We start from the raw sequence: 27,500 nt of genomic DNA, 5'->3' as shown, positions 1-27,500 counted from the left end.
TATTTCAGATATCACCATTCTCTGCAAATGGGAGGAATCTTCTGCTGTATGGTTACAGAGATGACCTCTGTATACCTTTAAACAGACCCAGCTGCACGTGTGTTTGAATGATTAAGCATAGTTTTAATTTTTTGTTCTTGCGTGTCTCAGAACATCTTTTTTTTCTGTTTTTTCTTTTTTTTTTCCACGCAGCGAATTTGCAGAGCAATTTGAAATCCAGCTGACTGGAGCCACTGGTGGAGCAGCCCTTGGGCTCCATCTACTGAGCCAGGTCACCATTGCCAAAAGCGACTCCCCCCAGGGCATCATCCGATTTGTCAACCAAAGTCGAATTACTCTTCCCAACCCCGATACACCGACAACAGTGTCACTGGTGCTGGAAAGGACGGGAAAATTGTTCGGGGAGACACAGGTGGGCCCTGGTTGTCAAAAACTGAATGTTTTCCAGCGACAAGGTCAAAATACTTCTCTTTTTTTTGCCGTCAGGGGCTTCCTTGTGACCGATTTCCAATGGGATAGTTGCAGCTTTTCATCAAGCGTGAATTCCGTATAGTTGCAGAATAACAGAAAATATTGTTACTCCTTTGAAATTCTCTTTCTCCTCCTGCTTTTTTCCTTTTATTGTTGTCTGGAGTACTTTATTTTGAACTAGCTCCCAATCCCATTGAAAATATAGTTAATTTCATGCACCACCACTAATTTAATTTAACTCAGTTGAATTACTTCCTGAAGCTGGTCAATTTATTTAATTTTTTTTTTTTTAGGCAAATTGTTTACTATGAGTCCTCTAGATTTTTTCACTCAATCCATATCACTTCCAAAGTGAAAGTATAAATATGAACCAAGAGAAGGCTTCCACAGTCTGGGCAAATGATCGGAAAATTGGCATTAAAGGCCATGAGCTACTGCTCTCCTCATATAAAAATTGCCTTGGTCATCTTTGACTTTTCCTAGAAGTCATTGAAGAAAACTGAAAAACAATGAAATGTCAAAATAATAATTTTAAGATGCTGAAGATGCTTCAAAAACAATCTAATTTGCGGGAAATTTTGAAAATATTTTAGCTTTTAATTGGCCTGAGGAAGTGTGAATCATGATTTGAGGCATTAAAAACTTCTATTGCAGAAAATATTTGTCATTTTCAGCCTTGATATCGCACTTCCCAGGGAATGTTTCTGGTCAGGATACTCATTTGGTGAGCTTTGCAAAACAAATTGTGAAAGGAAGAGAAAAAGAAACTGGCTTCTGTATTTCCTGTTATGTGCTACAGAAACCTCAGTTTCTTTTCTGTAACTAATATATAGAATTTAATAAACTGGCTAACTAGCGCTTCAGAATTTCTATTTTTAATGTTTATTTTTTCCCAAAGGACTATATATTTTCCCACATATAATTAATTATTTATATTTTGTGTTTTGTAATAAGAGCATATATTTAAATATAGCTTGTTACCAGATGCAAGAATTTTTATATCACTTGTGTTACTCTGTCATTTCCCCCGACCTGGGAGGCTGTTATAATATGTCACCACTGTAAAGCTGAAACTGGTATCTTCCGCAGATTAATTGGGACATCTTGGGACCCAATTCAGAAGAGGTTTTATCTCCCCTGAATAGTGACATTGGAGACCCTGTGAACGGATCATTCTATTTTGGAGAAGGAGAAGGAGGGCTGAGAACTATTAAGCTACAAATCCATCCTCATGAAGAAGTTGAAGTTCAGGAGATCTTCATTATTAGGCTGAGCCTTATGAAAGGTGAAGCAGAACTGGATCCTAAGGCAAACAGCATTACACTAATAGTAAGTCATTATTGCTTTTCTTTCTCCTGAGATCTCTGTTGTTATTGGCATTTATCCTGCAAAGCTTTGAAAGGTAATCATAGTGAATAGCTTGTCATTTGCCTCTTCTCTATTTTTGCCTCCCCTACTACTTAGGTCTCTTATTACAGCTTCACTTCTTTAAATTAAGGCAAAAATCTGTTAGTAAATATTGGTGTGTAAGTCCTGACTTGGCCCACTTATTTGCAGATTTCTGTGGTTCTCTTTGGAGAGAGCATGGATTGGGTCCTCATTTCTAAATGTCATTTTGTTATTCATCCCTTCTTGACCTTTTGTTCTCCTCCAACTATCATATATGAAAGAAGGAATCCATCGCATAGCAAGATAAATGCAGAATTTTTTCTGGAGATGGCAGGAGTTGTCAAAAAAAAAAAAATTATTGCTCTGGAGATATTGCAACTGAGGAAATATTTCTAAGACTGCTATAAGAAGCCCACAAAACCCATAAATCTTTCAAAAAAATTGGATTTTTCTTTTGTTTTTCTGGTCTGAGGGGTGTTGATGGAACTAGCTTCTATTTCCGCAGACTCCTCAGTTTCTCCCTCGGGAGCCCGGGTTCATTCCCTAGACTGGAATCTTTCACCTTGCACACCAGTGAATTGGTTTCTCAGACCACACTGATGATGCAACTGCATTTAAAGTCACTTCACGATGAATTCTTGTTGCAGCTGGTGATGCACGCAGGGAGATGTGGATGAGCTCCATCCCAGAGGAATGCATTTGCAAACTGTAAACTTGTTTCTGTAAAAACAGCCCAAAGTGCCTGAGCATTTCCTGCTTTGATACCGAGATATTCAGATACAGCATTTGAAATAAAACTCTGTCCCTTTCTTCCTTGAATGGGGGCACAGAAACCTCAAAAGGGGACTTCACAGTGTCTCTGCTGCCTCACTATCATTTTAATTCCTGTTCAATTTAGATCCTGCTTAAGCTTCTTTACGTATCACTGTAGGATTTTCTCATGAAAGAGCAGGTCACACATACTTTTCATATGACATCTTGCTTTGCGTGTATGTGCATGTTTGTGCACATGAGTTTGATGGTCGTGGTCAATGGGGCAGAGTCCAGTTGAGGCCTGTATCTAGTGCAGGGCCTCAAGGGTCAGTACTGGGGCCGATGTTATTCAATATATTCATTAGTGACTTGGATGAGGGAATAGAGTGACTGTCAGCAAGTTTGCTGGTGACACCAGGCTGGGAGGAGTGGCTGACACTGGAAGCTGTGCTGCCATCAGAGACCTGGACAGGCTGGAGAGTTGGGCGGGGAAAATTTAATGAAATAGAACAAGGGCAAGTGTGAAGTCTGGAACCTGGGCAGGAACAACCCCAGGGTCCAGTATAAGTTGGGGAATGACCTATTAGAGAGCAGTGTAGGGGAAAGGGACCTGGGGGTCCTGGGGACAGCAGGGTGAGCATGAGCCAGCACTGGGCCCTTGTGGCCAGGAAGGCCAATGGTACCTGGGGTGGGTTAGAAGGGGGTGGTCAGTAGGTCAGAGAGGTTCTCCTGCCCCTCTGCTCTGCCCTGGGGAGACCACACCTGGAATATTGTGTCCAGTTGTGGCCCCTCAGCTCCAGAAGGACAGGGAACTGCTGGAGAGAGTCCAGCGCAGCCACCAAGATGCTGAAGGGAGTGGAGCATCTCCCGTGTGAGGAAAGGCTGAGGGAGCTGGGGCTCTGGAGCTGGAGAAGAGGAGACTGAGGGGGGACTCATTCATGGGGATCAATATGGAAAGGGTGAGTGTCAGGAGGATGGAGCCAGGCTCTTCTGGGTGACAACCAGTGACAGGACAAGGGGCAATGGGTGCAAACTGGAACACAGGAGGTTCCACTTAGAGATGAGAAGCAACTTCTTCCTGGTGAGGGTGTCAGAGCCTGGCCCAGGCTGCCCAGGGAGGTTGTGGAGTCTCCTTCTCTGCAGACATTCAAACCCGCCTGGACCCCTTCCTGTGGAACCTCAGCTGGGTGTTCCTGCTCCATGGGGGGATTGCACTGGATGAGCTTTACAGGGCCCTTCCAACCCCTGACACTCTGTGATTCTGTGATATAACTCACTTTGCACAACTTGATGGTCCTGTCTGCTGGGTATTTTTTTTTTACTCTCTCAGACTAACTGCTGGCGTACTCTTGAATCTTCTTAAGAGGAGAAAACTCAACAGGAGGAACCAATTGATACATTCCCTATAGCATCTAGCAATGAAAATCTCAATGTTTCGAACAAGAATACTACTCATTTTACATTTCTGATTTTTTTTTTTTTTTTTGTTCCATTACTTCCTTACAGATACAGAAGTTTGGTGATCCCAACGGAATTGTACAGTTTGCTCCTGAATCATTAACTGAGAAAAACTTCACAGAACCCTCCGCAGCAGAAGGGCCACAAAGTATTTCACTGTTTGTCAGACGAATCCAGGGCACCGTGGGAAACATAATGGTATTCTCACTCTCTTCCTAATCGACATTATAATCTGGAATAATCCCCTATATCAATGCATGGAGTGAGATGTTATTCTGTGCCTTTCAATTGCTTATTTCTCAAATTCATTTTTGAAATGTCGCCTTTTAGAATGAGTTTAGCAACGGCTCAGCTCTAGTACTTGTGGTTTGTAGAGTCAGATTCAGTCTCCCCTGGTGAGCAAAAAAAACAGAAAAACAGCACTGAAGTGCTTCTCTTGCTTTCTCTCTCCCTCTGCCCCTGTGCTTTTGATGGGAGAACAGGAGAGACCAGACTTTCATAGTGAGCTTTCTTTGAGATCCTCACAATTTACTTTTTTTCAGCCATATGTAAAGGTAAGAATCGGACTTTTTGAATTATGACTTACATTGTCTTTACCTGAAGTTGTTCAGAAGTCAACATTTTCATAAGTACTCACTTATTAAAAAGAAAAAATAAAAACCAATTAATAAAAGCATCTAATGTGTTTAATGAGAACACTTCACACCTTTCTCTTGTGAGGAATTCTGGAAACTGGAAAAACAGCAAGGCTATCTTAGTGTAAAAATAGAAATAATTTCAAGAAATTGCTCGGAGATTCTATATAGTTTTACGTAAGTGTCCAGAAGATATACGAAGGAAATCTTTTCATTCATAGTACTGCTGGAAGAACAGCACACCATTTTGTAAGATAGTCTATGTGCTTCTTTCTGTGCATACTTGAACCAGTTTTTACTTTACCCATTTAAACCCAACCTATTCCATATACAATCTATACTGAATCCTGATTGTGAAAATTTCCGACTCTGTGGGTAATATTGCCTTCACTTTGTGCATTTTCTAAATAAATTTCAGGTTTACTGGGAAATACATAGTGAATCTGACATCACAGGTGACTTTCTTAGGACAGAGGGATCTGTTATCATTGCTGACCAGCAGAGCACAGCTGAGATAATCATCTACCTGTTACCTGACGATGTTCCAGAACTGGATGAGAACTATGTGGTGCAGCTGATTTCAGTAGAAGGTGGAGCAGATTTAGACCAAGAGAACAGAATTTCGAAAATCAATGTGTTTGCAAATGATGATCCCTATGGAGTGTTCGCCCTGTACTCGGACCATCAGTCAGTACTTGTAGAGAGGAACCTGGACCGGTATGTTCAGATCAATGTAACTCGGCATGCTGGGGCATTTGGAGAAGCAATCGTTGAGTACCATATCACATCTCATTATGAAGAAGAGCTAGTTGAACCTGAGAATGAGGTGGGATACCTCACAATAAAAGACGGTGCCAGCTTTGGGGTGAAAAGAGTGCCAATAAGCAACCAGGTCTGTATTATCCTTTTAAGTCCTGTGGTATCTATTGTTTCCATTCATGTTCATCACAATACAAATGTGCTAGAATAAGATACTAAACTCTCAATATTGTCCACTGTCAAGAAGCAGAAAAGAGAGTTTTGATATAATGAATTTCCTATTTATGGACTAGAACTGGGTTCAAATATCACATTTTCAGGTAATAACTACAAAATCACTCTATGCATGTGTTCAAATATCCAGTGTTTCCTTCCATCATTGCTTTGTGTTACTATCAGTTCAATATTTTGTTATTTTATGCATTCAAATATTCTTTCAAGTTTCTCTTTTAGAATGCAAATAGTGATCTGTCAGTGCTGACTCGTGAAGCAGCAGATAAATTTACCTGCATTTCCCTGTGTTCCCTGGTAGTTTGTTATTATTATTACAGTCTTACATCCACACTTACATCCTTTTACATTTGTCTTTGATCTTATTAATCCTAAGAGTTAAAATCAAGATGAGACCCACTATGTTAGATACAATTCATTAAAATGACAATACTTGCTCTATAAACTCATGTTTTAACTGACTGCTGGCAAATTACAATCACAATATTGCTGTTTTAACTGTGTTTCTTTATAGAAACTTCATCAACAGAACACTTGTCTTGAAAACACTGCTTTTTTCATGCAGACAACAAAATCTGCTGATTTTTCTACCACTCAACTCTTTGAACTGGTGGTTATCATGTTTTTAGTGGAATTACATTTCCACCATTTTAATTGCATTCTTTGTCTCAAAGGTATTTGTTTCACTGGGCTTGAATTTTACCCTGGAACTGACTAACGTAAGCCTGGTTGGGACAAGTGCCAAGGATGTGCCTAAAATATTAGGGAAAGCGAAGTCAGTCGTTCTGCTTGTTCCTGAGGAAGCTGCCAATTCACAGGTCAGTAGACTGGCTGCAGTGTAATTTTCTACCACAGAAGGAAGGTTCGCTTCATTACAAAAGGCAGCTGCTATAAGAATTCAATTTGCTCCTCAAAGTTTTCATCATTACAATCAATTTAATGACTGACAAGACTGTTCCAGTTATTACTTGTACTGTATATTGTCTTTTCTCTGATACAAATTCTTATAGAGATGTTAAAATACAGTTTGAAAAGGTCTGTTCATCTATAAAATGTAAATAGCATAAATATTATGATTTATTTATACTTTTGTTTACATGAAGTGGAAATCCTGAGACTTAGAGGAAAACAGCTAATTCTGGACAATGTTATTCCTTTAAGTACAGCAGCCCCGAGGTAGATAAGAGCGTGTATGCAGTATCATGTGCAAAAAGAGGTGGAGGTCATGCTAGGTTTTAATGCAGTTGACAGTATCTTTGGCTAGTCACTGAGTGGGGAATTTTCCATTTGTCTGCTTTGTATGAGACACAAAAAATATAATATACCCGTTCCAATATGGTATATGTGCTACAGTTCCCTTTTTGTGTGGCAAGCAAAGACAACAACATGCTGAGTTTTTATCTCTTAAATTTTATTGAAGTTTTTAATGTAATGATTTTAATTCTCTTGAAGCACTGTTTTGTCTTTCAGTTTGTAATTTAACTTAACTCAAATGGTCTTCCTGTAAACATTGTTTACTACCATACATCCACTTATCATTTTAGAATGTGCGAATTATCCCATTTTTTGGTCAAAGAAAGAAAGGTAGACCATACTACCAAGAATGTTTTTGTGAACAATGTAATGTGACAACAACTTGCTTTTCACTGGATAGACAAATAATACTTTATTTTAGACCTATGTGTATCTGTATGGTACCACAGCCATTGCATGCGAGCATTAAGGGCTGGTTTCTTTTTTCTCTGAGGTCTAATTCTCAGAAGTCTAAGATTTAGAAATGTTGAAGAGTTGTGAAGGAAGCATGTAAAAATATGTATATATATATATATATAGATAGATAGATAGATAGATATACACAGATATATTTATATGCATGTATAACTATTGTTAAGATACCTACCTTACAAAATACAGGACTTTTTCATATATGTTATTGCCTACTTTTTTTACATTTTCTGTAACAAAATCCACTATGCTTCCACAGGTTGGCTTTGAATCTGTGATTTTACGACTTACAGACATTATATCAGGGACAGGCCAGGCTGTCATCACCAGAAAAGGAGTTTATGGCTCTGTCATCGTGAGCTGGATCTCAGGATACCCACCAGACCTGATCACTGACTTTGCTCAGTCAGGCAATATTACTCCTCTGTTTGGTGAGTAACAGTCTGAGGAAACAGCTGTGAAAGTTGTAGAAGTGAAGATACCACCTTTTAGTCATATACACCTCTGTATGCCTTCTCTATTAATATCATTAGATTGAAATTGTATGGTCTAATTTTTATCTATAAGGGATGTGTTCATTTTATAAGCAAAAAAAACCCTTAAACTTCTTAGATACATGCCTGGGAGGCAGGCAGGATGCAGTGGCCGTGAAGGACAGCTTCATATAGAAAGACCCTTATCCAGTTTTCTTCTTCCTAAATGGAGTGGAATTGTGATTACAGTCCATACTTCAGCGCATTCCCAGACAAAAAGAGGATTCCTATTGGATTATTTTGACTTTTGCTCTCTCTCACTTTCTCTTTCCTTCAGGTACTGTTGCATTTTCCTCTGGTGAGCAAAGTAAAGTGATTTCATTTCAGGCCACTCCAAGCCTAAATAAATGTGAGTCATTTGCCATAACTTTAACAGCAGCACACAGCAATGTGTCTGGTGGAGCTCGCTTGAGGTAAGGATGTTACTTATATTTTTGAGCCTCGCCAATGCCATAAGAATTATGACCTGTGTACAGATATACAACTTATACAAATCCCTGTTGTTATTTTTATAGGAAGCTAGTAACTTGTAGTCCATTCTTTGATAAATTTGTATATCTTGTCTAAGGTGAGAACAAAGTGATCTAGATCTGACCTGTTCAGAACTGAGGCTTTTATCCAACTCCAGTCTATTTCATAGGCATCTGAATAATGAGGACAGCTAAGAAAATGAAGATCAACAGTTTTAGCCAGGAAGCTGAAGAATGAAAGCAAGTCTTAACAGTTTTCATTAGTGTCCCTAAAAATCCATATTTAGAATGTCTTAGATAACAAATTATTTACAATAAGAAAAATAAACCAAGAAATTTTCTGAAAATACCTAATTTATATAAAACTTCCTTTTTATTTTTTAAAAAACCAAAACCATTACATTTAATGTAGTTTTCCATCTCAGATAAGCTATCTATTCTTCAAACTATTTTATTTTCATTTATCCTTAGCCATTGATAGCAAAAAGTGGTATAAAAAGAATGGACATGGAGTAACACTGTGTATGGAGTAAGGTTTTGGCTTCACCGTGTTACAATTACAGTGGCAAATCTGAAGGAAGTCAGGAATTAACTGGATGGATAAATTCTGAGATTGACCCCTTCTCCTGGGCTTGTGTGTCCTGTGGACTGGTGTCCTCAGAGCCCCTATTTACCCTGTGAATCAAATACACTAAGTATACAAGAATGACCTTTCCTAGAAAACTTAAGATTACACCCCATGGAGGGTAAGGGTGACTTTGAAAAGCTTTTGGCTCCCTTAGTGGTGGAAAGGGTCTATTTTTTTGACCAAAATCACTGTAATTTTAGTGCCATTTGATAGACTCTAGCACTGAATAATAGGTCAGTTCTGCAGACAGGTACAAGACACAAGGTTTAGCGAAGAGTTTTGCCTCTATGCTTATTTTCTAATAAGAAAGGGATATGTTTAATATGAATGAGGTAGAGCTTAAGTTAATATTGATAATAGGGCTCAGATCTGGAAAAAAAAATAGTGTGAGGGGCAGTTAGTATTTCAAAGCCCCACTGTAAGTTGTAAAATAACTTCCTTTCATTCTCTAGCTTCCTGGCTGTAACTGTAGATCTGTTAGGATCTGTCTATCTCTCAGTTTTCCTTTGAGATGGGAAGTTTGTTCTATAGATAAAACTGGCATTACTCGGGGTGGCTGTATTGTAATATATCTTCCTTCATTGTGTCCACAACAGAAAAACATCATACTTTCTTTTGCTTCTCCATTTAATCAGGAAGACTTTATTTTATTTAAACTTTGCTCTGTATCCTGTGATGATTTGGGTGCATTAAGTCTGAGGAGGGCTGTTTGATCCAATTATTACAACATCATTTTTCAGGCAATCTTATTACATCTTGCTTTGGTATGGTTGCTGTTTCTTCCCTCTACTGTTAGACATTTGTTTGATCTGCTTTCTTACAGCCATCATTGACTGTTCACTGGAAATTATTCTGCTTGAATGTTTTACTTTTCTTCATGCTTCTCAACTTCGGTGTCTTTTCTGTTTCAGATCGGGTTTTACAACAGCTGAAATTGAGCCAATGGGGATCTTCCAGTTTGCTCTTAACTCAAGGTCTGTTTCAGTTGAAGAAGATGTTCGGACAGTCACACTACATGTCCAAAGATTATTTGGTTTTCAAAGTAATCTCACTAAATTGACATATCAGACCATTCCAGGAAGTGCCAAACCGCTAGAGGACTTTGTACCCATCTACAATGGAGAGCTTATGTTTTTACGTTTTCAGACAAACGCTGTGATAGAAATATCAATAATTGATGACTCTGTCTCTGAAATGGAGGAATTTTTTTTTGTAAACTTGACTTCTGTGGAAATTTTGGATGTTCAACCTGTGAATCTTGCCTGGAGTCCACGACTGAATCCAGCTTTCAGTGTTGCAACAGTTAATATCCTCGCTAATGATATTCTTCATGGAATACTAAGTTTGGGGCCAGAGTTTATTTATGTTGAAGAAGATGCAAACAACAGTACCCCCAACACAGCGATACTTCATATCAGAAGGACCAAGGGTTTTACTGGTGATGTTGAAGTAACCATTAAAACCTTTGGGGGAGTGAGTGCACAAAGTGGAGCAGATTCATATCCTTTTGGAAATATTTATGGAACATCCAACTTCACTTGGGCAGTGGAAGGAGAAGATTTTGAGGAACAGCCTGTCTCTTTGACTTTGCTGGATGGAGAAAGAGAAAGCAGGGTGTCTATAAAGATTTTTGATGATGATGAGCCTGAAGGACAGGAATTGTTTTACGTTTTCCTCTCAAATCCTGAATATGGAGCTCAGATTGTAGAAGGAAAGGATGAATATGGATTTGCTGCTTTTGCAACAGTAATTATTGCAGGTAATATTATTTCCCCCAGAAAATTAGTAACAGTAAATAACTGTATGTTTTTATAGCAATTTTCATGTTAAAATTGGAAATCCATTTGATGATAAACAGGGTATTCTGTTGTGAAATCTTGAGTTTTCCAGATCAGAGGAAGCATCTAATGTACCGACCTACTACGCATCCCTTAGCAACGTAGCTCAAAATACATTTAGAGATGATGCTTATCTCTGTTCTTGCCTTGTTTTACTCATTAAGGAAAGGACTAAGCTTGAGTAGTTTTCATGTAGATATAGTAGCATTTCAGGCATTTTAGATTTTTATTTTTGCCATTTTGTCACTTTTACATACAATGGGGTTTGTGCAAAGTGTCAGTCTCTATATCGACATTCAGCATGCACTGGTAAGTAAAGCCATTGCTACCTGTAAAGGAGAAATCCTTTAGTAACAAGATTTAATGGGACACTGTGAAGACATTAGCTTCCCCTCATTAACCCTGGATTTTTTTTCCATACACTGCTGTTTTGCTGAAGTTGTTTACATTCCCATGAGAACAGTGAAGTATCGTGCAGCTCCAAACTTCCACACACTGAATTAAAGATGCAGAAGAAAAGCTGATGTGACAATTTGGAAAAATTAATGTGTTCAACAACAGTATGAGTGGGATGTATAAGAAAGCTGTCCTTGGAAGCCCATCTTCATCCCATAACCTACTATATCTGCTTTCAAAAATACTTATTCTACTGGCTAAAATAAAATTTAGAAATGCCAACATTTAAAGCTCTAGATAACTATGGAGTGTAAATTAAAACCAGAAATATTAAAATAAATTTTCTCGAGGTGTCCCCAGATGATACTTTGTAGCATTGTTTTGATACCTATTTTTAATTTTTTGTAGTGGTTATTCACATTAAGTCTATAATTTAGTCTCAGCTTAACTTTCTTGCTAACTACTTTCATGGACTGTTTCCTGTATAGGAAGTGATCTCCAGAATGGCATTTTAGGATTTGTTCCAGAAGTACAAAGCGGTCTCGTGCTTGATGAAGACTCGGAGAACAGAGAGGTGCTGCTGATTGTCGCAAGGCAACCAAACAGGTGCAGGCAACAGCTGATTCGAGTGCGCTTCCCACATGTTGTAATATGCTGTGTTGTTAACCGCAGGAGCTGCTGCTAGTGGAAGAGTTTATCAAAGAGTTTTAAAATAAATCTGCCTTTCAGCTGCGTTAGTAACTTCTCAGAAGTTAATGAGCTGGCTTTTAGGTTGTGAATGTGATTAGGTCTGTCACTCTACTGTGATAAAGCAGAGACAGGAAAAACAAGTATTTACCAACTTACTCTATAAGGCTACAAGTGTGAAAGATTTGCTTGATTTAAAATATTTGCACTGCTTGAGGCGTAATTCAAATTCTTATCTCCCTGTGTAGTACAATGTAGATAAGAATACTAAAATGAGCAATTAAAAAGGCACCTGAGTGTCAGCACTATGATAATGTTGCCACAGACAACTATATTTTTTTCTAATTAGCACATATATTTGTTGTGCATTTATGTGTACTTTAAACAAATACGCTCAAGTACTCCACGTTCCTTAAACTTAGAGGAAAGACAAATCCTACCTGGCTTTCCAAGCAAATGGTTACTATAGTATTAAGGAAGGTACATAGGCAAATCCCTTCCGAGCACCAGTGTCTCTTATGCAGCTAATGTCATGTTTTCTGAAATAAAAATTGAAAATAATCTAGCTCCGTGTAATTGCTTTACTTTCTTCCTCTGTTATGTTTTTGTGATCTAGACACATGTCAGTTGAAGGAATTTAAATTAAAAAAGAGAAGTTTTCATCTTACAGCAGTTTGTTCCCTGGTGATAAGCTTTGAATAATAACAGAAAACATGTTACCTTGGTGGTTTATGTTTCCTAAAACAATAGTGATCTCCTTCAGTACATATATACTCTTGATTTGCTTATAGGGCTTTTGAAGACGTGAAGATCTTTTGGCGTGTGACCTTCAATAAAACAGCTGTTGTCCTTCTGAAAGATGGCGTGGACTTGGAGAATGAACTTGTATCCGCGGTGGGATCCACTACCTGCATGGCAGGTCAAACAATGTGCAACATCTCCATTGAACTAAAGCCTGATAATGTGAGTAATTATTGTTTATTTGTGTGCAGCCCTGTGGTGTTGAATTGCCGTTTATCAAGACTGAAAAAACCCTCTGATCTGGAGGAAATGATGTATGGGACACAGTCTGGAGATGGTAACTTGACATCTGCTTAGCTCCTCTGCAAACGCATATTTACTTACAGGCTTGTGCTGCCTCCATGGTGACTGCTAAAAAATTGGGAAGGAGATGAGTATTTAATTTGAAGAGTAAAATGCAGATATCAGATTTTTATAGAACCATAAGAAAAAAGAATGGAGTTATCTCAGTGAGATGTGTATTCATTTGCTGCATTCTTATCCTCCACGCAGTAAATTTTTAATTGATCAAAGCACTTCTTAGGGTGTTTTATAGAAAGTATATCCTATAACTAATAACACTTCATTCTACAAAAAAAGCCCACCTTTTATTGCAACAATTTTTACTGGAAACAAAAGGAAAAAATAGATTTGTTTGAACACCTAGTGCTTTGAACAGTCCCTTAAGAAAGGAAAAATTCATGTTTGTTATTCTTTCAGGGTGAAGAGTTTGAAAGTTTCCAATAAACTACCCGAACAGTCAGGCTAGTGGCGTAGCTGAGGTCTGGGGAATGGAAAAAGACAATATGAGAAGGTTTCTATGGTTTTCTGACTACACTCTAGAAAACAATCCAAGACGTAGGATGTGGGAAACAATGATTTCCCACTAGGGAACTGTGTGCATTCTCTTAGCTCACATGGCTATTTTCCTTCTGCATCTTCGGATGTAATTTTTAAATTACAGAGTCAATGAATAAAATATATGCATGAGTGGATCACAGGTGGCCTCGCTGAGTAAACTGCGGTTTTGAACCTGTTTATTCCAGAGGAGTGTCATCATTATTTAATGACAGCAGCGTGGCAGCATTAGAAACATGCATTTATACCACATGAAGCACAAGCGTGTGCCGCTCAAACAGGTGCTAATGGAAGGTTAGAGTTCCCTGTGGCGTTCCAGTGAATTTATGCCTGTCATCCATTAGTCAAGATCATTCCATGTAAATAATTACTTAATGACTACTCAATTAAAAATATATGCTGTTTAGCCACCCAAAATATTCCTTACTTCTTCTTCCAGTTCTTCTTCCGTAAAATAGCTTATAAATTAGCAACAAATACATTATGAAATGATGAAGTAATAAATGCATTCAGTAAATATTTTACGGTTTTATGGCATACGGTATGACATCTAGCTTTTAGAAAGTTTTTGCTCAGTCAGTTGCACTGACTTCATTTGCTAAGAGCTGGATCCTGCTTTCCTAGAGTTAGAGTAGAATTTCCAAAAATCCAGACCCGGAACAAAAATCTATACTTGGAATTGTCTTCAATTACCATCTTTTTTGTTATAATACTGTTGTCTTGTAAAGAACTATGTGTTTATTTGCTGGTTTGCTGCTTCCTCAGTGCATCTAATGCGTTCAGATGCTATATTTCCAATTATTTATGGAATCTCAGGAACTGGATGTCTATTTCTAAACATGTTATATCTGTAGTGTAGATAGAAAATCAAAGGTAAGGCAACACAACATAGTGTAATTTAATATTGCTATCCTATTTTCAATAAACAGGCATTCAGTTTGTAGAAATTACTAGACTGATTCTTTGACATGTGAAATTCAATAGCCTATATTTCCAGACCAACACAAGATTTCTGTATATTCTAAACCTCACAAAGGCCTACCAGGTAGTATCTGCAGGCTTTGGGGTTTTGGATAAATTCAGTTCAGCATCCAAACCTAGTGAGATTTGCTTGTAAAAATATGTGCAAACATGTTAGTGCCCAAACACTAAGGCTGTATGTAAAATGCTTTTCAAAACTGTGGTTACCAGAGTTCAATATTAAAATACAGTCAATATTAATTGAAGATTCAAAACTGCATACTCACTCTTCTATGGAACTTTTTATGCAGGTAAGAAGGAAGGTACATGCCTTTTCATAAGGCAAAAATAAAGTGAAAAAGCAAATTCCTTACAAAATGTACAGTTGCGTAACTCCATAATCTGGAAAATTGCACTCTTAAAGCATTTACCATCTTGTCTTATGGAAAATTTACAGTAACAATACATGTAGTGTACAAATAGCTGTTTTATTGCGGTAGAGTACCATGCAAAAATTTGCAATGTCTTTATTGCACTTGGCATTGCTGCAACATTATTATTTTTAGGATATATTAATACTTCATTGCACTTACTGCACATTTTAAGAGGCATGCTTATGGTGTTAGTATCCAGTATGCATACAAAATAATGCAAACTTTTTTAAACAACAAATAATAAGTTTTATAATGATATTAAAATCATGCCTCCTTTACAGGTACCTGAATTTGAGACATATTTTTTTGTTGAGCTTTATGCTGTAAGCACAGGAGCTGCATTGAACAGCAGTGCCAGATTTGCTTTTATAACCGTCATTGAAAGCGACGCTCCTCGTGGTTTAGTGTATTTTGCTGTGGGATCTCGTTTTGCTGTGGCTCACAAGAAGACAACTTTAATCAGTCTGCAAGTGCATAGAGATTCTAGTACATCGGTAACCACAGTGGTCAGCTACAGCATGCAGGTAAGACTTCTATTGCTGTTTTTATAATTTAACTTATTTTTTGTTAGTAAATCATTGTTCATTCCCTAAAGTAAACGTGACTGTAATTAGCATTTTTTTCAGGAAGCAGTCAAGCATTTGCTGGTCCATAAATTCTAATTTTGTTTGTTTTCCACTAGTAAAAAGGCCTTGTTTTCGTTGCATTATCAAGAGTGATTTGGTTCATAGTACCTTTCAGTTGCCTCAAAGACAACAGGCAGGCAGGCATTAAATAAATTTCTTTCTTTGTCCTAAAGTTCTTGGAAGATTCCAATTTTTGAGGCTTCTTTCTCTCAAATTAAGTTTTTTTTACGTGTATGTCTGTCAAGATTCAGATGCCAACACACTTGCTGTTTTAGGTGAAAAACGTATTAGCACAGAGCACACTTAGGAAAAGAGAAGGAGCGCTTTCATTGGATTTTATTCCATTTTTTTGAAGTTCTAAACTAAAATTGTTTATCTGATTAAAAAATCTCACGTACTTAAGTCTATTTTACCATCCCCATTTGGTTGTTTTTGTTATGTTTACAGCTGTAACACCAGACACTTCTAGCTTTGGACCCTTTTATCTCTAAATGACTACCGCATTATTACTGAGAGATTATGAAGATTCTCCTTTAGTAACACAACTGCAAAAACATGATTCCTTCCTTGATTTCAACGTCAAGGAACAGGCTGCAAGAGGGGTGTAATTCTATCAACCTTTACAATAAAATGTTTTGCATCCTATTGCTGTATTGGATGCATATTTATTTCAACTGCATGGGATTACATGGTATTTCCATGCATTTATTATAGCTGACCAGTGCTTTTGTTCAATTGTGTGATAATAAATTTTCACATTCTTTCCAGCCAAGAGTTCATTGTAATTGATATGTTAAATGGAGAAGAAATTGCTACGGTCCAGTGTATATTTAGGCTGAAATATAGGGAGCACTTCTTTACCTGTTTATAATGTTTATATAGCAACCCTTCCTCAGATATTTTTAGATTGTGAGGGTGCATGAACACACACCAAATTATTGGTGCTATTGGTACCCGTAAAATAAGAAGTCATGGCAGACAGGAAGCGTGAGGCACTAACTGGAAACAGATGTTTATCTCATTTTTACAAAGGTTTCTTAAACATTGTTCTTGCCATTAGTGCTTTTATTACCACTTATTGCTCCATTTCCTAGTTCTCGATTGGAAGGGATAAACCAAAGGAAACTTCTTACTGAAATTTGCACAGATTATGTGATTTTGTTCTAGAGCAATTTTGAAAGAGATACACATTGCATCGATTTACTAAGTTCTCTGAACTCAAAAAAATTCTGATTTATTCCATATGTAAACTTTACTAATTAAAGCTAAATGGTTTCAAAAGAGGTCTAGTATTTCACAAATAAAAATCCTTGCTCAAGAGTCAGCATATGGTCAGTTCTTACTAAATTAATAAATACTATTGGATTTGAATAATAGCCCAGAATGTTAGTTTCCACTTGAGGAAGTTTGATATATTACGACATATAATACCAGGGTTATGGCAACTGACAAAACCAGCAAGGATGTGAAGAATCTGCAAACCTCATGGAAGGTAAAAACAGCACTAATTCACAGGAAAATGAGGCCCTATAGCATTCCTAGATATTTTTACTGGGACTAAAAATATCACGATCTGATATTAATTTGGGCACAGGTTTCCAGAATGGTTGATTTTTTTCCTTTTGTTTAGTTTTTATGTATCCGTAATGCCTGTCTGTACCATGAACTGAGGGAATTTCATGCTACAGACCTAAACTTACATTGTGCCCTCTGGAATTCACCTTACAGATGTGCTAACATTTCTGTAAGATCTATTCACCCAGAAAAAGCTTTGTGATTTTTGTTCTGTAAAAGAATGAGAGGGATCCTGTATACTATTGACAATATATATAATTCTTGCCCTGGGTTGTCAGTGATTACAGGTGACAGATTGCTATTTCAGGAAGGTATTTCATTTAAGGTAATTGTTATATAATTCTTAACTGCATTTTGAAAGAGGATTTCTTTTTTTACACACTTAAATTTTACCCATTTATAATAGGAGTTCTACAGCAACTGTGTTTGAACGATTGTATCTGTCATAATGTTACTTAAAACTCTTCTGATTTGTTTTAAGGAGCTACAGAAACCTGAACCTATTGGCCGGACCTTCATATCTCCAGCTGTGGCAGGACAAGATTTTGCCAGATCTGAGGGTTTATTGACTTTTGAACCTGGACAGAGAAATATGTTCCTGGATGTGACCCTGACTCCAAAGACAGGATCTTTAAACCCATTTCCAAAGCGTTTCCAGGTTGTACTTTCTAATCCCACAGGCGGTGCCAGGGTAGATGACGTGTATGGCATTGCTAACGTCACCATTGTCTCAGATTTGGACTCCTTGCCAGTTTGGGGGCTCATTGATCAACTCCATCAGCCTCTCGATGACACCATTTTACACAGAGTCCTCCAGAATCTGAATGTCAAAGTGGCTACAGAAACCACGGAAGAGCAGCTTACTGCTGTGATGCATATAATAGATAAGGTAAACCTTTCCTGCTCTTTCTTGAATGACCAATGACTTTAATAAGAGTGAAATAACACGCAGGCCTGTGATAAGATCAAGGCTAGCATCCACAGGAGGGACACAGGGACACAGACAAACGTAAAAATAGAAGTTGTGAAGTCCCACAATCATGGAAGAAGTTTGCCTGCTACAAGTTAGGATGGTGTCAGGCAATCAAAAATCAAATAGGTTGAAAAGAGCAACTGGTATTAATTTTGCGTATGTACCTATAGCATGATGTTTGTGGTGTGCCTCATTTACCCTTTGGTGCCATGCTTTCACAGAGCTTATTATGATTTCTTGATTCTCAGGCCATATCTTTGTTGGTTTTAGCCCTGGCACAAGACAGTGAGGCTCAGGGTTCACAGAATCACAGAGTTGCAGAATCCCAGAATGTGAGGGGTTGGAAGGGCCCTGGAAAGCTCATCCAGTGCAATCCGCCCATGGAGCAGGAACACCCAGCTGAGGTTCCACAGGAAGGGGTCCAGGCGGGTTTGAATGTCTGCAGAGAAGGAGACTCCACAGCCTCCCTGGGCAGCCTGGGCCAGGCTCTGACACCCTCACCATGAGGAAGTTTATTCTCAAATATAAGTGGAACCTCCTGTGTTCCAGTTTGCACCCATTGCCCCTTGTCCTGTCACTGGTTGTCACCCAGAAGTGCCTGGCTCCATCCTCCTGACACTCCCCCTTTCCATATTGATCTCCATGAATGAGTCCCCCCTCAGTCTCCTCTTCTGCAGCTCCAGAGCCCCAGCTCCCTCAGCCTTTCCTCACACGGGAGATGCTCCACTCCCTTCAGCATCTTGGTGGCTGCGCTGGACTCTCCAGCAGTTCCCTGTCCTTCTGGAGCTGAGGGGCCACAACTGGACACAATATTCCAGGTGTGGTCTCCCCAGGGCAGAGCAGAGGGGCAGGAGAACCTCTCTGACCTACTGACCACCCCCTTCTAACCCACCCCAGGTACCATTGGCCTTCCTGGCCACAAGGGCCCAGTGCTGGCTCATGGTCACCCTGCTGTCCCCAGGACCCCCAGGTCCCTTTCCCCTACACTGCTCTCTAATAGGTTGTTCATATCTTCACATTTGAATACAGTCAACACACCAGCAAGTCCTACCAGGACCAGCTGGAATCTTCTGCTGTGCTCTTAACCAGGCCTGCATCTTTTTTTTCTTTCCTTTTTTTTTCCTCTGCATTATCTCTGGCAATTGTGCTGGCAAGTACCTGAGCACTTCAGCATTGCACTGAGTTCTGTGAAAACCCTGGGACTAGTTTTACGGCTTCCTGGCTCTTCTGGGCTTGTGGAGCAATGCAAAATGGAGCTGGAAAATATTTAAATACATAGACACAAAACAGCATAAAAACATTAATGAAGAATAATTTGTTTGTGACTGTTGCCATTTTGACACAGAAATAATACCAAGAATCTTCAGGACGCAACAATCTTTGACTTGTGAAGGAATGAAAAGTCCCACATGGTTTCTTTAATAAATACGTGTTAGTGAGGATATCTTTGTGTAGTTTTGACATAGACTGCACCTGATGCCTTGGCTGCAGTGATCAGAGAATGGAAAAATACGCTGGACTTTCAGAATGAACAGTGGGATAAATGTTCATTTTATGAGGAAATGTTACAAGCAGACTTCTCTGCATAAAATGTTCGATTTCTCCTCCCTTTAGGTGACAGATGTCGGTGAGAAACGGTTACTCACTGATAAAAGTAGAAGCCTTTTCTATGAGATACTCTGCACTCTGGCTAGCCCGAAACGCGAGGACACACGCGGATATAGCCTGCTTGCTGCGGTGACCGAGAAATTTGCCTTTTCCCTGTTGACAGGGGTAATGTGTGGGTCACCGGGAGAAAGGTAAATCACCTAGAATTCAAAATATGTTTTGAAAATACCGGAAAATGAATACAGTAAAAATGTAAATGATATTTTTTAGAAAAGGGACTTGTTACCTGTATGAAAACGTGTTGCACTCTGTCAGTATCTTACAAAGCACTAAGAGCTGGTGTCACAAATGCGGGGTAGCTCTGGGAGTAGAAGTCAGGAGATCTGGGATGTAGTAACTCACCACTAGCTTAAATATTGCTTAGAGAAGGACTAATTAATCTTGCTAAGAAAATAAAGCTATGCTTTAAGGTTTAGATGACAGTAAGTAACCCAAAATTTCTACTGGCATTCTCTAATTTCTGTGTAAATGGTTTTGCTCACTTGAACATTATTTAGAATTGTTTGAAAGCTACTCATAGTTTTTACATGTAGTTTCAAATTCCTATTCTTTTCTGCAAGTGTATAATAACCTATGGTCAGGCTAATGGACAGGAAAAATAGATGACTGCAGAAACAGATGACAGTTTTCTGACACAGATGCCTTTCAACAGTGGGTTTCTTCCACTGTGAACCTATTAAAAAACTGGTAGTTGAATCCAGAATAAAAAATATATATATGTATATATTTTTTTTTTTTTCCCATCAGGTGAAAATCAGCATGCTTTAGATTTCTTTCTCAGTTTCTTTTGGAGATGTAGCTTTCTGTGACATTTCATAAGTTATAGGGGTCAAGATGCCCATCTCAGCCAAAAGACAGTAAATGGCATAAACGACAGCGCTATCTGGAACAGTGTCCAGAACTTGAAAGTTCAAATTCGTTATTGCAAGTTTTTTGCATCATCTGTTGGGAATAAGAGCTAGATCATCCATTTTAATGCTTCTCCTTCTTATAGACTCATCTGTACATCAAGTTATAAAGATAAATATTATGATAACCTGGTTTACATGGGATGGTTTTTGTTGCAGATCACAGTGAGCAAAATCCAGAGGAGAAATGGAGAAACCAAAACACATAATAATTCTGCCCCTCCTTTTTTTCCACAGAAACTGAAGCTGTCTTTCTATTAAATGTAATAAAGCCTAAAATTATGAAGGAAAAAAATACTAATTACACATACATTTTAGAGTAATTATGTGAAGAATAGTGAAAGTTCAGTTCCACTTACCAGCCCTGTTGCTTTTCCTTTTCAACAGAGGTAAAAATATCCTTGACAGCTGCCCGTACATTGCAATAATGGCTCACAACTGGTTTCCTCAGCAAATCAATGGACACAGATTTGATGGAAAAGATGGGGATTCTATTCAAGTACCTGAACATTTGTTAAAGGTCTCTGTTGTGTTATCCCCTCTTCAAGAAGAGAGCTGTGAATCTGTACAGTTCACAGAATACAGCAGTCAGCAGTGGTTCCTTACCGGAGACAAAGAGCTGGCCTTGAAGAACAAGGTTTGAAGACAATGCAATTTATTTTTTCTTTAAATTAATTTATATATTACTCAAACCATCTTAAATGTCTTTAAAATAGCGTGAGCGTTTTTGTGTGTATGTGATTAAAATGAGCACTGACTGTTGAATTTTAACACTGAATTTGTATTTATGTTTTGTGTATTGTTTCAGGTTTTTTCTATGAGTTTGAAGGGTCGGAGTTCATACCCTTTGAAAGATAACAATGAAGTTGTTTATCGGATTTATGCTACAGGAAGTCGGATTGTTCCACAAAAGTCTCTGTGTCTCCTCTGGAATCAAGCTGCTGAAAGGTTATTTTATTGATCTGTTTAGTTTTCCAGTTTCTACCATGAACCTGTGTATTTGTATAAAATCCCATTAAGTCCCCTTAGATCGCCTGCAAGTATAAAATTGATCTATTTCTTATCCATCTTTTTCCCTTAACTTTTCTGGCCTTTGTATCAGCACATAAAACATTCTGTATAATAAAATGTGTAGTTATTCTAACTTAGAGATTTCTCAGACTTCTACTACTGATTTTTTTCATTACGATACTGTTTAGATTATGTAATGATGTGTTGGGCAATGCTGAGAGGCCATAAATTCCAGAATTGTATCACTTCATTAATATTAGTGTCTTTTGTACTCTTTACAGTTGTTATCAGACAACATTTTGAGCCCGTTCTTTACAAAGAACTAAACCTGCATCTCTGGTATTGCTTCAAGTCACTGGAACAGAATGTTCCTTATTTGCTAATATTCAGAATTTTGGCATAATTTTTGACAATGATCTCTGTAGGGCTCTTACTTTTTTGACAGAAAAGCCATCTCCTGGTAGTTTTTAATAATGCTGCTGCTAGCTTAATTTGATGTATCCTGGTTTTCAGAAGTGGTGAACTGCTGATCATTCTCCATTCTTGCTGCTACTCACACCATTGCAAACCATGTGCTAAAGTTTTCTGTGTATTCCCTTCAATGCCCTATTATTTTATTTGCCTATTTCTTTCCTGTTCACACAGTATAAATGAAATTAGAGAGAGTTACCGTCTATATCCTGCTGAGAACTAGTTAGTTTAGATATGATTTCATTACATGGTCTGGATTATATCAGTCTGTCACTGATATAAACTATTCAGAAAGGAGATGCAGCAGAATTTACCTGCATACTCTCCTTTTATCTAGACACTGTATCACAGAACAATGTGGTTTCCACTAGAAATGGCTTAGGATGTCACTTTTTCAAAATCAGTTCAGCAATATTGAAGGAAAACATGTATTTTAGTTTCAAAACAGCAAATAGCAGTATAAAATAAAGTGTTCTTCAGAATGGACTAAAGCATTGTGCAAGTTTAAGCAACAAACTATTCGAAAATTCAGATGGGCTTGTGAATCTTGTGTAAGTTTTAAAATATGGCCACAAAAATTTTCTAGTGGAAAAGCAAGGTTCATTACTGTATATTTCTATTTTTTTAATAATATGATTTTTTAAAAGCTGTATTAATTTCATGTAAATATGCTGTTCTAAAAATTGCACATGAAAGATTACATAAAAGCATTTATGCAATAGTTTAGAAAACCCGGTGATTTCAGAGATACAACAATTTTCAAGCCTGCTTACCATGTGAATTAAGACAAGTCCATTTCCAACTTTGTGAACATTTTGTTTTGCAGCTGGCTGTCCGATAGCGGCTTCTGCAAAGTGGTTGACGACACATCAGACTACGTGGAATGCTCTTGTTCTCATATGTCCATTTATGCAGTTTATGCCCAAACAGATAACTTGTCTTCATACAATGAGGCTTTTTTTTCTTCTGGATTCATCTGCATTTCAGGTCAGTTGATATAAAACAGTTTTCTCATTAATAACAGCTGATGAGCAGTAAGACTGATTGATTTTTAACCATTTTAATAACTGATGACAATCTGTTTATTTAGATGGGTATTGGAGGAATGTTAACTAACTTCATGTTATTTAAGTTGCCATCTGATCCAATATTTGTACAGTGACAAATTTTGTCACTGAAAAAAACAAAAGTCCAGCAAAGAAATATGTTTTTTTGTGAACCTTTACTTAACCGTGCAAGGGAGAAATATATCATTCATTTGAGGAAAGGAACTTAAAAATCCAAAATTCACCTGTGTGCGGGATTAAAGTAAATTTTCCTTCTGGTGTTGATAGTCACTGTGCAAGGAGGAACCTAAGAGCAGTTGGGTCACTGAGAAAACAAGTTAAATGGCTTCTTAGTTTGACCATAGGGCACTTAAATGAGGTTCTGGGTCTGCTCCTTGTGAGGTTTGTAGCTTCTGTGCTAGATCATCAGTGTATGAGTAACAAAAACAGGGTAAGCAGCTAAATCTCCTATTGATCCGCTCTCAGCAAACTGCCCTAAAAGGCTGAAGGTAAGTTCCTTAATTGTTTTAGAACCTCAACCATCAAAAAAAAAAGATAAGGAGAGAGAAGAAAGCCCTCTGGTTTCCACTTACTTCACAAAAACTGATTGTTTTATTCAGCAATAATGAAATAACTTTTTAGCAGATTAAAAAAAAGCAGATTTTAAAATACAGTCAAGCTTCTAACTCATATTGTGTCACTGAAAGTAAAAATAAAAAGACAAACTGTAATAAACAATATAAAATGAAAAATAAATAGCTTATAAAAAATGAAAATGCAAACTATAATAAGCAATATACAATATACAATAAACAAATCTAATTACTGGTCTACAGAAGAATTTAATTGATGAGACAAATATGCCACAGAATGCCAAATTTTATAGAAAATGATGAAAAAAAAATACAAAGTAAACCAATGTGCTGTAGAAACTGCAGCTAAGAGAAATATTTTGCTGAACTTGAAGAAATAAAGACCTGCATATCTTTTTTACTGTAGTCATGTGTCGTAAGAATGTATTTTAAAAATTAGAATAGTTTAGCCCGCTTAAGGATTTGCCTTGAATGTAACTGCAGTGCCTTTTGGCTTCTTTGGCTGGCTGAAGGTGTTTCCTTGCATGATTATAAATATTTAAATTTAGTGATTAACAAATTCCTTTAGATTCAAGAGCTATGAGGATATTGTTTCTGTAACATCTCCACCTAGGTGTGAAGAATAAAAATTTAAAAAGTAGAATGAAACAGAACATTATTATTTCTGAAGTTAACGTACACAAATAATTTTATAAATATCGCTAGCTAATTTTTGAAAGGTTTAGAAATTAATCTTTTTGCAATGATTTGTTTAATTTGCGTCTTACAAATACTTGTAACTGAGCAACCAGTCTGTCTCAAGAGAGAATAAAAGATCTGCCTTAAGTATCCAAATCCCTGCCCTTCCTGAAGTGTGCAAGTGTACAAACAATTAACTTTACATGAGCTTTAGCTCGTGCTTTCCATAGTGACTCAGTGTTCCCAGGGCCCTTCTTGCAAGAACCGCTTACTGGTAGGTAAGGAGCCCTTCCCATTTCTGTTCATGTTCATATTTCACAATGAATTAATGAAATGAAAAGCAGTATTATTCTTTCTCAGTACTGTTACAATATGTTTCTACATGGAGCTAAGATGAAATGGGAGACTGGCATTTAGCAGGTTATAGCTATGTCCTAAGGCAATTCTACCCAGCTGGAGGCAATTTTTTATTTATTCATTTCTAAAAGCGTTTTTGGATGCAGTAGTTTGAACACTGAAGAGTTACTTTTGCTTTATAATAAACTTTTATGAAAATAATCCATATCAAGGAGAAATTAAAAAAACCAAAACCCAACACTTTGCAAAAATGATTTGTTTATGTCATGCAATTATTTTAGATCCCAAGCCTATAAAAAGTTAAATAGATGTTATTACTTAGGTGATACATTCATGTGTGATCCCAGTGTGAACAAAAGTGAGTTTATTCTGTCTATAGGATTTGGGGTTTACCTTTGGTGATCTACACCTTCAAGAGATACAACATTGTTCTTATCTAGCATAGCTTGATAGACTAAGCTTTAAATTTATTCTCTTCTTCTTCTTCTTCTTCTTCTTTTTTTAATTGTTTCTCTGTAGGTTACACTTTGGCTATTATCTCCCACCTGTTCTGCACCAGGTGTGCAATGTTTGCAGCTAAACTTCTCACTCACATGATGGTTGCTTGTTTGGGTACTCAGGTAAGAAAAAAGGCTGAGGTCTCTAAGTGTAAATTAATTACCTCTTTGTTTTTCCTACCTTTCATGGCCTCGTCTGAACAGATCTCCTTTGCTTTTCCACGGTGTAAACATGTTTGGAAAATGTAAAATTGCAACAGAGTACTTATAATTAATCCAATATTCATATCCTATGCAGAGAATTCAATTGGAATTACACAATTTCTGAAAATAATTAGAGAAAATTTATGAATGTATAGCCACATGAGAAGATAGGCCTGTATATGCAACGATTAATGTTTTGATAGTGGGCTATATAATTGAGATGAAAGAGTTCCATCATCAACATAATTATTAATTAAATAGGTTAATGCCAGTGCTCTTAAATTATGTGTGAAAGGTTTATTTTGAGTAACAGATGCTGAAAGCCCTTTTGAACTCTAGTATTTGTTGGAAGGTATAATTATAATGACTTTATATGATATAAGAGAATAAATTGTCTTCCTAGTTTTCTCACACCTTTTCAAATAGTAGTTAATGGAATGTCAGAAAACTGAAGGAGCATGTGAAAGGAGAATACGTCTCTCTGTCCTATAAAATACAACTTCCTCAGCTTTCATACACCTGGTGAAATGGAAAGCTGTGAATAACCTCAAGTATCTTAAAAATTACTTTATGGAAAGATTTCTTAAAAGGGAGATTTTATGTATCTCTTTAATGTTATAAAGAGGATGTAAATACAAATTTAAATGTGGAGATACTAAACATATTAGCAGGCAGGTTCTTAGAAGAATGTCTGAAATCAGGGAAATACTCTGTATATAATTGAAACAGCTCTGTGTTACCTGCAGTTTACCAACTGGAATATCTCTCAGACAATATTTTGTATACTGCCATAGTTACCACATCATTTTATTCATTTTACCTCATGATATAGTTCTTTGTTGTACAGCGGATTGCATTGATAATGTTCATCATGCGACTGGACTTAGAAGGAGCGGGAAAGGTTCCTCAGCTCCATCTAAAGATCGCTGGATGCCTGCAGGTTTCTTGCATTCTAGGGAGTAAAAGCTTTTTGACATCTTAGTTCCTGATTTTTTAAATGTGTTGGTTTTTTAAACCGTTCTGTTTAGTTGCGTGGAAAGCTAGTTTATTCCAGGGAGCTGTAATGTGCATCGTTACTGGTGTACAAATGAGCAGGCTTCATTTGGGACACATAGCTTGTAACTCAGGTAAGCACCTGCATATGTCAAGATTATACAAAACAGGATTACTGAAAGCCTTACAGCACATTTTAACAGTCTAACAATAGATTTTGCAAAAGCTTCTTCTACTTTTCCTTAGTAGTGAATGTTCAGGTGTTTATGTTCCCAGAATTATTTAGGATTTTGCGTATAATGGAACTACACTTAGCCATATTGCATTCTTTCTATCTCCAATACTTTTCCATTTCTTTGGCAATATATTGCATTTCCAGTACAGAGAAAGTTGTTTCTTTTTACAGTGAGTTTCTTTTTCACAGAAGTCTTATGTTTTTATTCCTCTGTAAGAACTCCTTACTGGTCTTTTGGACCCCTTGAGACATCTTAATCTACATGTGGAATAAGACAGAATGGTTTAGTTAGGAAGGGACCTCGGGAGCTTCTCTTGTCCAACCCATCTGCTCAAGCAGAGTCACCTAGAACCGGTTGCCCAGAACCATATCCATGTGACTTTTGAATCATTCGTAAGATGGAAACTCCACAACTTCCCTGAGCAACCTCCTCCAGTCCTTCCTCCTGCCTTGCTTCTCAGTTTAGGTTTAGTTATTTCATAAAATACCTTTATCATCCTTAGAGTTACTTAGTAGTTCACTAGCTACCCTGATTTGTACTTGCACCGGACTTTATAGTATCTTTGAACTACAGCTGCCACTCAGTCCAAGAATTGCTTGTTTATTTCTGAAGATACACTGAACACGATTTCCCTGATTTACTGGTAGAATTTTCATTCC

At 37.4% G+C, this 27,500-nt stretch overlaps 1 protein-coding gene across 3 annotated transcripts in view; it reads left to right on the top strand.

The window, feature by feature from the left end:
• The window catches only part of ADGRV1 (adhesion G protein-coupled receptor V1), a 275,120-nt gene that overhangs the window by 101,867 nt on the left and 145,753 nt on the right, over positions 1–27,500 (top strand). For all 3 annotated transcript variants that reach the window (XM_071801945.1, XM_071801944.1, XM_071801946.1), the window contains 17 exons: positions 193–412; positions 1,561–1,800; positions 4,120–4,269; positions 5,125–5,598; positions 6,371–6,514; positions 7,681–7,852; positions 8,232–8,367; positions 9,964–10,811; positions 11,775–11,892; positions 12,765–12,936; positions 15,287–15,529; positions 17,688–18,095; positions 19,794–19,978; positions 21,143–21,392; positions 21,564–21,703; positions 23,064–23,224; positions 25,431–25,531. In XM_071801945.1, the coding sequence (XP_071658046.1) occupies positions 193–412; positions 1,561–1,800; positions 4,120–4,269; positions 5,125–5,598; positions 6,371–6,514; positions 7,681–7,852; positions 8,232–8,367; positions 9,964–10,811; positions 11,775–11,892; positions 12,765–12,936; positions 15,287–15,529; positions 17,688–18,095; positions 19,794–19,978; positions 21,143–21,392; positions 21,564–21,703; positions 23,064–23,224; positions 25,431–25,531 (4,162 nt within the window). The remainder of the gene's footprint in view (positions 1–192; positions 413–1,560; positions 1,801–4,119; positions 4,270–5,124; positions 5,599–6,370; positions 6,515–7,680; positions 7,853–8,231; positions 8,368–9,963; positions 10,812–11,774; positions 11,893–12,764; positions 12,937–15,286; positions 15,530–17,687; positions 18,096–19,793; positions 19,979–21,142; positions 21,393–21,563; positions 21,704–23,063; positions 23,225–25,430; positions 25,532–27,500) is intronic.

This window comes from Patagioenas fasciata, chromosome Z (genome assembly GCF_037038585.1).
Source record: "Patagioenas fasciata isolate bPatFas1 chromosome Z, bPatFas1.hap1, whole genome shotgun sequence".
Classification (NCBI taxonomy): Eukaryota; Metazoa; Chordata; class Aves; order Columbiformes; family Columbidae; genus Patagioenas; species Patagioenas fasciata.
Note: the sequence above shows the minus strand (reverse complement) of the source record. Positions and strands in the feature narration are given on the sequence as shown.